The sequence below is a fragment of the Pseudoliparis swirei genome, chromosome 24 (genome assembly GCF_029220125.1).
Source record: "Pseudoliparis swirei isolate HS2019 ecotype Mariana Trench chromosome 24, NWPU_hadal_v1, whole genome shotgun sequence".
In the NCBI taxonomy this organism is placed as follows: domain Eukaryota; kingdom Metazoa; phylum Chordata; class Actinopteri; order Perciformes; family Liparidae; genus Pseudoliparis; species Pseudoliparis swirei.
Window position 1 is genome coordinate 6,218,195 of NC_079411.1, and position 14,299 is coordinate 6,232,493.

The following is a 14,299-nucleotide window of genomic DNA, read 5'->3' on the forward strand; positions in this document are numbered from 1 at the left end:
AAGGGACATGAAAGACACAAAGGACATGGGAGTGATCTTGAATTAATTCATCCTTCACAAAATGACAGTTCAAACTGTGAGAGGTGTGGCACTGATGCATTATTTGCATAAATTGTATCGTCCTACATGTTGTGAGGAGGATGTTCTGTCACACTACAGCTCGTCTTTCTTTGTCATGGCACAGTATGATCACTGATATTGTGATGTGACAGTGAAGCAATGAATATACAGATGACAGGAGGTTTAGGTAACAGCTGGGGAATATTTCTGCTTTCTTGCTTGCAATTTGTGTTAAATTTAGTTTATCGGGTTTCAGAGTTGTTGGTGTTTTAATGTTGAATAGCGAAATATTAAGGGCCTAATTTGTTATATTTAAGTGGTGTTAATGCTTCTCACGTGCATTGTCTTTTTGGCGACATCAATAATTTATCATTTAGACCCCTAAATTGGGCCACATGGTCCATTACTGCCTGGAGAATAGCTGCAGTGTCTGCACCAAAAATGCATTACATTAAATGTAAACCACACTTCACTTTTTTTGTTAATTGTAAGCCAAGTTTCATTACAAAGTTAAAAGTCTACATTCTAAATTCAGAGCCTATAGACTCGTGTCTCCAAACAGCTCTCAACATGGCGACATGTGTAAATATAGCGCTCGATACATGCAGGTATAACCCACCTCCAAGCCCCGCCTCCTTCTCAAGGTCATTCACATGATGGAAGGAAGTTTAATACTCTGGATGTGGCTATTATTATTGCATTTTTTATCTTTTAGGACCTAATGATTGAAACAAGGGATATTCAAGTGTCTATAGGAACATCTGCTTCATTGCAGAAATCTCATTTAGAATGTAAGTCAATAGGAAGAAATATTTTGGGGCTCCGTGACATCACATATGTGCCGCAATGTAAACAAAGCACAGAGACGCTTGGATTGCAACGCACACAGAGGGAGAATGGCTTATTTCTCCGCTCAGGAAGCCATCACTCCACTATGTATCATTAAATAGTAAATAGATGTTTGCTACAATATCAATGCTCTGAATGCCATAGAGAGAACATTATGATTTCAGACCTTTTGTTTTGGTGACAGGAAAGTTTAGTTTTCATACAGCATACAGTCCTTGAGTTGCTACACGGTAACAAATAGGTTTCCTGTGAGCGTTTCAGAACAACCGTTTTGTTTTGAAAGTTAAATTCTCTAATGTGATTAACCAAAAGTCAGATACGACATTAGAAGTTAGGCATGAGGAGAGTGAACAGCAAACAGTGAGGCTGATATTCTAAAAATAGGAGTTCTGGATTACATGCATGAATAGTTTCCTGTGGCGACTGGCAAATTAACCCAGTCATTAACAATGAAAACTGGTACAATATGGAGAGGTAATTACAGATTATAAATACATAATGACTATTGCTAAATAGATTTAACAATAGGGTTTGATTTCATTGGAATTTTAAGGATTAGAACTTTATATTGTAGAACTACAGACTTCACAGCTTATTGGAGAGTAAAGTATAAACATGTATGACTGCTGTACCAAATAGAAATGATAAACATCATCAAAATGAACTTTTCACAACCTAACAACTGATATGTTTCCCGTACTAAGAGCTAGCTGATCATTGGTGAAGTGTTCATTAAAACGGCACTGGAGTGGTGTACTAGAGAGTGAACCTTTATACCAGCCTGCAGAATTAGGTGATATAGCGTTTGTGTTAACGTTTTGCTTGACACTGTCTTCTGTCAGCCCTTTTTAAGTACTTATGGGTTTAACCACTCGGCTCTCTCAGTACAAGTTATGACTGTTTAATCCCATCAACAACAGGGGTTGCTGTCAAAGTATCATTGAATTTGACAAATGTCAGAGGGAGCACAAATGGGATTCAGTTGGGCCGGGTAAAATGTTGATTCATGACTTCTGAAAACCCCACCGGCTAAATTTCTCAAAGCTTACAAGACTTTTCTGCCCAGATTAATTGTCCGTACTCTGAACCAACTTTTCTTCAGGCACAGCAACACCAGGAGACTCACTGAGGCATTACAGTTTATCCCCTGTATCAGTTGAGATGTGTTTAGTGCTGGAGTTATTATAGGTAGTCTGGCTGAGTTTTGGGCTGCTGTCATCTGTTTTTTCCCCCAGTCTGGCCACTTTTTATCTGTTGGCTGATTAAGTTCTAACCACTTGAGGTTTAATCCACTCACTGAACTTATATCACAAGCTACTGTCTAATTTATTTTACTTCATGACAGGGTCCACAGATGATTTAACCCTTGTGTTGCCTTCGGGTCATTTTGACCCGATTCAATATTTAACCCTCCTGTCGCCTTCGGGTCAATTTGACCCGATTCAATGTTTAATGTCGGTGTTCTTTCGGGAGTCAACAAACAAACATAAAGTACCTCACACTTAAACTTGGAAAACAATATTAATTCTAATAATTTTCTGGAGATTTTAATAGCTGGAGTCATATTGACCTCAAGGGTAAAATATGTTAGTAAATATAAAGGTAACAGGAGGGTTAAACATTGAATCGGGTCATATTGACCAGAAGGCGACAGGAGGGTGAAACATTGAATTGGGTCAAATTGACCCAAAGGCAACACAAGGGCTAATACCTCTTGTCACAGGCTTCTGATTGGGCTGTTCCTGTTAAATGGGGGAGTATATAGAGTCAGCCCCTCCTGACCGGTTTAATGTTGGGACTATTTTTGAATTTGTGGTCAGAGGTTCTTCTTCAGATCCTCAATCCTGATCTCACACACACACACACATATATATATATATATATATATATACATATATATATATATACATATACACATGTGTATTACATATGTATATGTATATATATATGTGTTTATATGTATGTTTGGTTGTATGCATATATGTGTGTATATATATGTATGTATTATATATATACATACACACATAACGTTACATTCATAAATATACACACATATATAAATGATCTCATATATATATATGTGTGTGTGTTTATGTATGTTTGGTTGTATGCATATGTGTATATATATATGTATTATATATATACTGTACATACACACATAACGTTACATTCATAAATATACACACATATAAAAATGATCTCATATATATATATATATATATAAATATTTATATCCATAACACATATAGTGTTGGAAACATTGTTTGGTTGCATAGACTTTGAGTGATACTTGGCTCAGACTGTGAATGTCCCTCTACGGCTGCCGTACTGAACGTACAGTAGCAGTGCTAACCACTAGCTTAGCTCGGTCAAACAATGGCTGAGTATTCCCACGTGAAATCAACCAAACTGGTTTTGAAAGGTCTTAACAAAGGGTAAGTGTTTATTCCACTTAACGCTGGTTCCACTTGTTTCTAAGGTGATCATCTTTAGTGTTATTTTCGACTAGCTTACGGTGTTTTGTAGTCGATGCTAAAGCTAGCTAAAACCACAACGTTGGTGTTAGCTTCGTGCAACTTCAGTTAAACCGGTTATTTTTTATATAAGACGTTCTTGCACGTTTAACTATCAGCGTATTGACAACGGCTGTTGTTAGCAAACACGTTACCACTTTCTTTAACTAGTTAACGTTCCGGTTCGCCAAACATCACTAAGTTAAAACATTTGTCCGAAAGTAGTTTAAGCGTCAGCTGAATCGTGAGGTATCCTCATGTTAAGTGACGTTAACTGAGGTGAACATACTTGCATACTTCCTATCATCTGTCTGAAAGGATACAAATGCCCGAGCAACAGAAACAACATCCTACAAACTAGTCAGTTTGTAATCACGGTGACTGGAGAAAACAAACATAAACTTGGCAAATAAATGATCTCGCGTTGTATCAATCTAAACCTTCAATGACCATCAACACGAAGAAGATGTCCTGCAAATCTAATCAATATGGTATCACTAGCTAGTTAACTGTTGGACTTCAGCTCATGCAAACTTTTGATTTTAAGTAGACCGTGGCAGACGTATTGGAGCATAAATCCGACAAACTGTTGAGAGTAAAAGAAAGAAAACAGTCTCTAGATTACACAAAAAATAAATGATAATAAGGGAGTACTTTGACCATTTCTTAAGCACACATAGTCAGGGTGAGAGAATACAACCACCAATGCATTTAAAGAGTTACGTCACTCCCTTTGAACATCTCTTAGCTGGCCTCCAGTGGTCGAACCTCTCACCTTGCCAGGTGATGTACAGGTATACTCTGTGACCCTGTGACATCACCGTAAGCTGTGGTCAGAGTGGAAAACTGCTCTTCTGTCTGGTGTTAAGTTACTCTCGAAATTCAGCCAGGGTGAACACTGTGAAGGTCCTGCAGCTTATGTCCTAGAACCGTCATTATTTTTTTAAAGTAACGGTGATTCAGAGATTTGTTATCGACTTTTAAGAGTCTTTGTGCATTTTCAAAATGTATTCACTTTTGACATATTGATATGCCCGCCCGACAAGTTTAATATTATGGTAGGCTTGCCAGGCCTATCTGTGTAATTACACATTCTATACTAATTGAGACATATTTTATTATATTTGTTCGCAGGAAAAAGAGGAAGCATAAAGATAAGAAGAAAAAGGCAGGAGAGGATGAAGAAAAAGCTGATGTTATTGGTATGTTTATGTACTATATTTTTGAGGTGTAGAAACAATGCAAAGACCTTTGATATCTTGTTTTTACTCAAGTAAGTACTCAAAGTGTACTCTGATTGGATACTGCAACCTTAAGGTTGCTCAATCTTACAAGCACACAGCAGTGCAACTGATTGTTACACCTTGTGACATCACTTACCTGGGTGTTTCTGCTCTCCAGGTGGTTGGTGGTCTGTCAACAACTTTGGGGACATCTCCGGAAGTGTTGCCATAGAGATGCAGAACAACGCTTACATCCATGCCGTGGATAATGGCCTATTCACACTCGGTGCGCCGCACAAAGGTAAGAAGACCCAGTGGAAAGACTTCAGAGGTTATCATTTCAAGAGTCGGGCCATTTGCACGGCTCTTAGGGATTTTACTCAATTTGATCACTTTTCGAACCACAGTTGAATATTTACATATTGATGGGGGATACTTGAGATACCCGTACTCTAGAATTTATTTTAAACTATAAAACATGTATTTATGTGCATGAAAGAAGACTTTGTATTAATATTTCTATACAAGATAAAACATTTAGTTGAGGTATGTTTGGGTGTTATTTTCCGCTGTTGCTGGCTGTTAGATGGCAACAATTTATAAAAGTCAAGCAAAAGAGAGACTCATTGAACAGCGGTCCACAGGGAACAATTGTCCCACTGCCCCATTCAGATTTTCCAAAGATTTTTTATACATATATATATATATATATTTAATTCCATGAACCTTTCTTGAATATTAATGTGCATTTTTGGTCTTAACACAGATGATTTTCAGAGCCTGAGTAGGACACGTGTTAAATGCTTTTTTTAATAACATTATAATGTGGAACGTGGAATAATGCTCTAAACTGCTCAAGTTTATGGTTGCTCAATAATTCAATATTTCTGTGTTTCAAGTTGAATTGTATGATCAAGTTTTGATCATACAATTCAACTTGTCGATCAAGATCAAATTTAACGGCAACTATTTTGATAATCCATTAATAGTTTTGATCATTTAATGATCACATTATAATTTACCTTTGCCCAATACTCATTTTTATAGAATAGAGCTTGAATGCATGATACTTATAATAATCAAACCCATTGCAACCACCATTAAGTGTTAGCTATTAGCTCTGTCAAAGAACGTACACATTTACACTAGATCAGCATCTCCCAGCCTTACCCAGGATGATACATCTTTCTATGTAGAGGAAAGCAGTGGGACTTTACCTGGGAGGTATGGCAAAGCAGGATTACAATGTAAAAATAGCACCATGTGGAATGTAAGCTCATGTGGATTGTAAGCTGGGATGCATTTAATTTTGTCTGCAATTGAGATGAAGATGCAAATTCTACATCTGCTTGCTCAGATAAAACTCAATGCGGAGGTTACATTTACTGTCGGCTCCAGGCGTTGTAGCCTAAGTATTTAAGTAGTAAATCCACACACCTGACTCAATAAGGCTGAACCGGGTTGAGTTAAGGGTAAGGACAGTGTTCGCTCTTCCGAGGGAGCTTAGCTCATCCAAACAGTCTGCTCAGAAAGAGAGACACGACTCACGATGAAGTCAGCCCACGTTTTGTGAGAACCAGTGAAGATGGCTGGTAGATTGAAACATCCCAAATCCCTGAGTGGTTCCTCATCCTCTGCATGCACATAAGCTCATTTCTAGGAGATGAAAGTGGATGTGAGCTTGCGGTATAGAACTAGACATCAGAGATTTCCCGCCTCTCCTGGATTCTCTGCAGAGTGTCTGGATGATGCAGCGTTTTAGAAGACTGACGAAAAAGTGTTCACGTTCACCCTCGGGGGCCAGAGGAAACATACTGATGTTCCCTAAGCCAACTCTGAGGGTCACCGTCTGACATATTCCAAAGATAACTAGAACGGGCACTCGGTAGAGCGCATACCTTCGCATATCACAAGATTGGGCATTGAATTATGAACATGTTGGCATTAGTTGCATGCCAATTGGATAAAAATTGACCGTGCTATGGTAAAAAGAAGATTTTGACCTTTCTATGACTTTGACCCCATTGATCCCAAAATCTAATCAAACGGTCCCCGGATAATAACCAATCATCCCACCAAATTGCATGCGATTCAAGAAGAGGTTGACCCTTTTCATGACCTTGACCTTTGACCCGATCGATCCCAAAATCTAATCAAATGGTCCCCGGATAATAACCAATCATCCCACCAAATTTCATGCGATTCGGTTTAAAACTGTTTGTTATGCGAGGAACACGCATACAAATAAATAAATACACTGCGATCAAAACATAACCTTCCGCATTTTCAATGCGAAGGTAATAAGCCTTTTGAAGAAGCAGCTTGTGTCACATCTAACCTCTACTTTATAAATGTGTTCCTCGGTATTGTCTCGCAGGCCTCTGCTCTCCCTCGTATATGAAGCACTAGAGACTGTGCGTAACTTTGCTTTATTGCAACGGTCAGGAAGTGACCTAATCACAAGCAGGTCTCTTAATTGAATCACGGGGAACCTTAAACACCTCAGTGTAGAATAAAGAGTTTAAATGCAACACAACAGTTCCCTTTCGTGTTTTATTGCCAACGTCTCGGTGCTGTTGAAATGGATCCAGATGAACACAGCGCTGTGTAGCCAGAGGGTTTGCATTAATAATTACCAGGAACGCATTACTTAAACATGACGCAGGTCTCAAGTTTACCTGCCATGAAAAAATAATTATGCACATTTTAATAATGGAACATAATTGTGACGCAGTGATTCATTGAACACTAAATTATTGCTTTGTCTATCTAATCTAAAGATCGGTGCCCGAAATGTAGTTACAGGTCAGACATCAGAATTCGTGACCTCGGGTGGCGACCTGCTGTTTTTCTACAGGTCGAAAGAAGCCCCATGATTAAGAAATCAAAAAAATCAAACTTTTGGGACATTTAATTAGCAATATTAAGAACCGTAAAATCTTTAAAGGGTCAATGTATTTTTTATTTCTTTCAGATGACGAAGGACCCGACCCCCCGGAGCAGTTTATTGCCGTCAAGCTCTCAGACACGAGGTGATTAAACAGACAAACTGCTGATGGAATTTGAATCCACAGATAATCCTTCGCCGACAGATTTAGTACCCGGCTTCTGCAGAGATGCTGTTTTTATGGTGGCTAAATGTAAAAGAGTAATTCATCCTGTCCGTGTGGAGGTGGGGCCTCTTTTATGGAGCCATTTCTTTAGTTCCTCTGAGATTAATTCTTAACTAATATCATTAAGCCGTGCCTGTCATGAAGACAAAATACTTTGCCGCGCGGTGGGGAAAATAATAATTGTTTTCCTAAATAAACATCAGATTCGCCTGTTCGGTCTTTTAGGGGGATCAAAAAGGCCCAAATCAGTCTGTCGCCGTAGAATGAAATGTGGTAATTTTTGCCGTTTCAGGATAGCCTTGAAGTCTGGATACGGCAAGTACCTGGGTATCAACTCCGATGGCCTGGTAGTCGGCCGCTCTGATGCCATCGGCGCCAGAGAACAATGGGAAACGGTCTTCGAGAACGTGAGTCTTTGGTTCTATGGCATGTCTCTAGGGGTCCAAAAGTACATCGATAGAGACGTTGATGTATTCTCTCAACTTGGAAAGAGTCATTGGGGCACAGTGTGTGGCCGCCTTGTCTTCAATACAAGTCGGGCTGAAACGATGAATTTATCATGAGATGAGTTGATTAACAGAAAAGTAATGACATTTTTTCAAACAAATGTCAACATTTCACTGGGTCCAGCTTCTATTGTGATTACTTAATGTATTTGTCGGTAATATACGATAATAAACTAGATAATTGGGGGTTTGGACTCTTGGTCGAATAAAACAAAAATACATTTTATGATGTTAACTTTGGTTTTTAAAATTACAGACGAGCATTGAGAAAATAACTTGCAAATTGATCGATGATGAAAATATGAGTTGGTTTCACCTGTAGGCACGAATTGTGCAAGAAATAAATGTTATCCTCGAATAAATATTGCAAGTGTTTTTATTATATTTTTTATATATGATGCCCATATGAACACCAATTAGTATTTAAAATAAACACCCATTCTTGGCAGTCGTGGCAATGTGCTGTCCTCTGTCTTTCATGTCTCTCCGCCTGGCTGATTAGAGTGAAGCTCCATGAGAGAGAGAGCACTTAGCTGTCGTAGCTGTAAAAACAAGTCATTCGTTATGCACAATGCACCTACCTTATCACTGCAGCGCACTGCTCGCCTCGATGCTTTGTTAAACCGATAAACAAACCCGCCCGGCACGACCTTGAGACTCTTTCACGGCGAATATCAGGCAACCTTTCATGTCGGTCTCCACAAACCAATCCTGCTGCAAATCGGTCTAATCAACGGCCTCCTCCTCCTCCTCTCTGTTTTCTCCCTGTTCTGCCTCAGGGCAAAATGGCTCTCATGGCGGCAAATAGTTGTTTCATCTGCTACAGTGACAACGGGGACATCGTGGCCAAGAGCAAGACGGCAGGGGATGACGAGATGCTGAAGGTGAGGTGTATGACTGTGGCTCTCCCACAAGGTCCTTTCGCTAATCCTTTCGCTTTCAGCATGCCATCTCTGTGGGGTCCTGACTGTTGAGATGGAAGGGGGAAATGTTTGTGACCTCACTTCGAGGGGGGGGGGCACGGTATTGATATTTTCATTTTTATTTCCGCAGATCAGATCGAGTGCGGAACAAGAGGTCAAGCGTAAAGATGACATCGTAGAAGAAGACAGGGGCAACGTGAAGTCTTGCGAGGTCAACTATGTGTACGTAACTTCCACTTGTGTGTGTCCACAAGCGTCCCGATCAATAACAAACGAGCGTCTCTCTGCATATAACGTTCTCATTTACTGTCGACCGTTCTCTGCCCGGCTCAGTTGCGCCTTTCGTGCTGCATTTAAAGTGAAATTTACGAGCCAGTCAGAAGTTCCTTCACCCATTTGCTTTCAAATTAGGGCAGCGTGGAAGGAGGCGGCTGCCGTTTTACATTTGTTTACATGCAGGTTAAACACAGAGAGGCCAGAAAGATAGAAAGCCCTCTTCACAAACCTACAATAAATACTATATTTATTTAAAAAAATTCTATGAACACAACACATCGAGCTGGGGAAAAGACAGATCTGGGGGTTGTGGATTGATTAACTGGATGGCACCATAAACATGGTTTATTTTTTACTTATTTCTGCTTCACAAATGCGTTTATTTCCTCAAACTTTTCTCTCAACTTTTGCTTTTAGACCTCTAAAAAAAACCTCTGAAAAAGAATCGATGCAGTCTGTTGTGGCTGAATTTTTACGGTGGTCACAAGCAAAATAACGGCTCGAAAATATGACCATCCGGCCTCACACATGACCCGAGTGTAATAACCTCTCTGGCAGAGTGCCAACACCAGTTTTATTGTCATCTGCATTAAAACGCCACCAGAGCATTTTCCTACAATGAGAAACTACACCGCATAGAGTCGTGCTATCACGGACAGTGTTGAATAAATACAGATAAACAAAACAATATTAACAATCACTAGAGATGAGAATTGATAAGATTTTAACGATTCCGATACCTTATCGATTCCTGCTTATCGATTCGATTCCTTATCGATTCTCTTATCGATTCTTTTGGGCAAGGGGTGAAAAAAAGAGCACAAACGGGTTTATTCACATTAATTTTCTTTTATATAATGCTGCACACACAGTATGTATACATACACATTTACTTTTTTTAAATAAGCAAAAACATTTATACGATATTACTCTTGAACTTAAAATAAAACTTACATAACTTAAATAAAATGTATTCTGTTTAATTTAAACATGTTCCTAGAAATTACAGTGCTCCTTCCTTTTTTTTAAAGGGTATATGAACTGAGCTGCCAAAAATGAAACTAGCAGTGGCAAATACCAAGTGTGCACCATCAATTGTATGGATCATCAACAATTCTTGTGCAGAAAAATAAGCATGTCTGCTTTCTCCGGGAGGATCCGCGATCTCTCAGGACTTATTGTGTCTCCAGCCGTGGAGAACACTCTCTCAGATGGGGTGGAGGATGCCTGAACACAAAGATATGAGGAGGTGTACAAGACGTGCTGTAGCCTGTGACCCAGACAGACGACCAGCCTCTGAACCGGTCTGACTCTGAACGTCATCAGCTAAATTGGATGGCAATGGAGATTATTTATAGAGTGAAAGCTGGTTTACACAATGAAACAAATGGCACTAACAAAATCGCTGAATATGCTGAGCTGACATAAAGCCACATTAAGAGGGGAGGCGAACACGACCTCTGCCTCAATGTAGGGTGACGATGGAAGATTCTGTAGCTAAGCTAGAGTAGCTATATGCTGAATTTAATAATGGATTAAAAATCAATATGCTCAGTTTAATAATGGGTTCACACGATAACGCGAACGTTGTCTGATAACACACGCCCTCAATAATTAATACCGTTACGATCAAACATTTCTCAAAACTTTCAATCCAAGCGTGAAGTGATCATGGGACCAATGCGGAGCTCAAATGTGTGCTTCAAACGAAGGGACAGAAGATAACTTGATCCACACAATAAAGGCAAATGGCTTCACACAGTGAGTGGTTGTGATCACTTTGGAGGAGTTTACCTTGGACAGAAAGAGATGAAGCGCCGGCGTTAGCTGAGCTGCTGCATCGAACACATGACATTCCTGTCATTTAATTCCACGCTGTGTTCAAATGCTTATTCATATTAGTTGTAGTTCCTCCTTCGACGAAATAGATTTTGACACACGTTACAAGTGGCGTAGTTGTCATTTTGTCGTGTGAAATAGAGCCAAACTTTAGAGCGCTTCTGCCTCGTTGCCATGTTTGCTGCAGTCTGAAGAAACTAAAAAGTTCGGCGCATACGCCACAGAGGACCGTTAGCAGAACCGTTAAAGAATTTGGCTAACGATCCCAAACAATCGGTTCACTGGGAACCGGTTCTAAAACAGAACCGGTTCTCGATGCCCATCCCTAACAATCACACACAATACAAAGAATTAAATAAAGTTATAAATGACTAGTTTTGGTCTGTTGCTAATAATTGGTTGATTAAAATGCTTTTCAAAAATCCTACCCGCCATTTCCATGTTCGTTTGGAATGCTGTCGGTGCATATGCAACATTACTTTTAATTAATAGCTTGAAAAAGATAAAGAGCGAATGTATCTTCAGTTTGAACCGTATCTCTCGCTCTTCTTGGAAGTGGCCCCAGAAAGTGACTTTTTTTGGGGGGTTTTTAAGTGGTATTTTGTCTTTAAACTGTTGTCACGTCGTTTAAGTAGTTTACCTCTCAGCCTCCCCTCGAAACGAGTGCTCAAGCACGATGTTTTGATGGAGGGGAATTTCGGGTGATTTCCTTCCCATTATCTCCACAGTGTGTCGGTCGGCGCCGACAAGAGTTTGACGACTAAATCTCTTGGATGTGCGGCGTGGCCTTTGACCTACTGCCTCATCAGGCCGCCGCCGCCTTTTTAAAGATGCAATTGATGGTCTGCGGCGAGAGTGGGAAGAGAAAGCGAGCGACACCGCGTATCAGCTTCCGCCGCTGCAAGTGTTTGATACACGGGGCCCGTCGGCAGCTTATTAAGTTCAAGGCAATATGTCTGAAACCGCTTCTTTTCTTTTTTGTTGCTTGCCATGCATTGGCTGCTGTTCCAGCTCTATTATTTGTTTTAAGATGAATGCCGGGGAAATGGAATCATCATGTTGACATGTTGATAATGGCTGCCCTTGAGTCTGTGTCTTGATGTAGTGTTGAGCGTCTAAAACGCCTTTCAGGATGGAGTGCAGCTGGGGAATCATAAAACACACGCCGAGCAGAGAGACTAAATATCAAACACGCTTCTGACTGGATGCCGGGCTGTTTATCGCAGTTGTTTGGTAGCTGATTGCGCATATTGTTAAGATTGCCTACTTTAGAATAGCTATTTATTTTATATTTCATTATTTTAAGATGCCATGCACATTTGGATAAAAAACCCACAATGCACCTTGCCTCATTGCTGGCGGAGCGTATTTAGATGCGCAGAGTTCTGCAGGGAGACCGTATTTTAAGTTGGCATCCCACTGGTGCCCTTGGCCAATTTAGTTCATGATACCTGCATGTTTGTTCAGCGAAAATAATCTAAATAAATGCATTTTTTTGAAGCGTGAATGCGATATCCGAAGTGAAAAGCTAAAGTTGGCCGCTTCAAAAGGCAGACTTATGTTTACCACTACTATTTGCCACTTAGTCGGCTCATTTAGCCACGTTAGCAACCACTCGAGAACTAAATGCTTAAAATGTAACGAGTGGGATATTTTATTAGAGGCATCTCACCAAAAGAAAAAATTCGGGGGGAAAAAATAATAATTTGCAAAAAGCGTTTCATGTTTTCCGTCTCATTCACGTAGAGCTCTAAAGATTCAAGCCACAGGTTTGATGATCAGAAGGTTGTTTCACTGTCACTGCCTCAGCTGCATATTTAAATAATAGCACATTGTTGGTCTGTGGCAGCTTGTTAGCGCAGACATTCAGCTTGTTGCTCTTTAGATGCTACGAGATATTCTGCTTTAGTTCTTGGTCTCATTGTTTAGAATTCTTCTCAGAGAGTTGGCTTCTTGGATCCTCGGTGCCAGTTCTCCTCACAGGATGAAATGTGAAATGGATGAAAGTTGTTCTTTACGTGTGCGTCAGGGTGCTGTGGCATTCGCCTCCGCACATCTTTTTTGTAATATCGTCTGATGATGTTTGCTCCGTGAATTACAGGAAGAAGTTTCAGAGTTTTCAAGATCGGCGGCTTCTTGTTAATGAGGGAGACTCCTCCACGCTGAAGAGGGCCAGAACAGACGGGAAGTTTCATGAAACTTTGCTTGACAGGTAATATAACAGCGCAAAATGAGCTCGCTCCATATTTATTCTCAAACACCTAATTTACTTCTTTTATCTCATCACTCTTCCTTAATTGTTACTTCGTTTATAAATGTTGTATTCTTGTAAAATTGTACTCGCTGCATTAAATTTGTTAAAAATTGTAATCAAAGTACACACGCAGTGGGTTTGTGTAGACCCAGACAAATGTTGCATAAAAGTGTAACAATAGGACCAGCCTGCAGGCAAGTATCTTTAAAAACAAATTGTTATTTGAACAATAAAATGTATTTCTCTAAAAATAAAAATAAAGAATCAATCTATATTATGTTATTAATTACATAATATAGATTGATTCCGCTGACATGATTTTGCACTGAGTGAAATATTGTTGTTTTTTTCATTGCAGGAGAAGCAAAATGAAAGCAGACCGGTACTGCAAGTGAAGACTCAACTTTGTCGGTCACTGCGATGTCTTTTGTAAATATCTTTGATCAAGATTTGGCCATTTGATCGGACATTTAATGTACCCTGCTTTTTTGTTGTTTTGTTTTTAATATCTTTGAATAAAATGACACGGTCAAATCAGTGTTTTGGTCTCTATGTATTTTTAGGCAGCTGAATGGATCTAAATGGTGACATTTATAGAAGTTAACTGACACATTGTCCTATGTTGTGTAAATAATGAACCATACATTTACTTTGCTGTGTCTTATGCAAGAGTTACACTAAGCTTATCTGAGTAAAAGCATTGATATATGATCAAATATACATATAAAAAGTAAACGGACATA

General features: G+C 39.6%; 1 protein-coding gene across 1 annotated transcript; it reads left to right on the forward strand.

The window, feature by feature from the left end:
- Positions 1–3,237: 3,237 nt before the first annotated feature.
- On the forward strand, positions 3,238–14,094 carry frg1 (FSHD region gene 1). Its single transcript, XM_056409000.1, has 9 exons — positions 3,238–3,344; positions 4,557–4,624; positions 4,824–4,946; positions 7,620–7,677; positions 8,051–8,165; positions 9,044–9,148; positions 9,318–9,409; positions 13,404–13,514; positions 13,915–14,094. The coding sequence occupies exons 1-9, from the start codon at positions 3,286–3,288 to the stop codon at positions 13,949–13,951; spliced, it is 768 nt and encodes a 255-aa protein (XP_056264975.1). The 5' UTR covers positions 3,238–3,285; the 3' UTR covers positions 13,952–14,094.
- Positions 14,095–14,299: the final 205 nt, after the last annotated feature.

Excerpts from the sequence above, each read along its gene's own strand:
- frg1 (XM_056409000.1), top strand. The coding sequence starts at position 3,286 with ATGGCTGAGTATTCCCACGTGAAATCAACCAAACTGGTTTTGAAAGGT. Across the intron at positions 3,345-4,556 it reads TTGAAAGGTCTTAACAAAGG|GAAAAAGAGGAAGCATAAAG; the intron begins GTAAGTGTTTAT and ends ATTTGTTCGCAG. Across the intron at positions 9,410-13,403 it reads TCTTGCGAGGTCAACTATGT|GAAGAAGTTTCAGAGTTTTC; the intron begins GTACGTAACTTC and ends CGTGAATTACAG.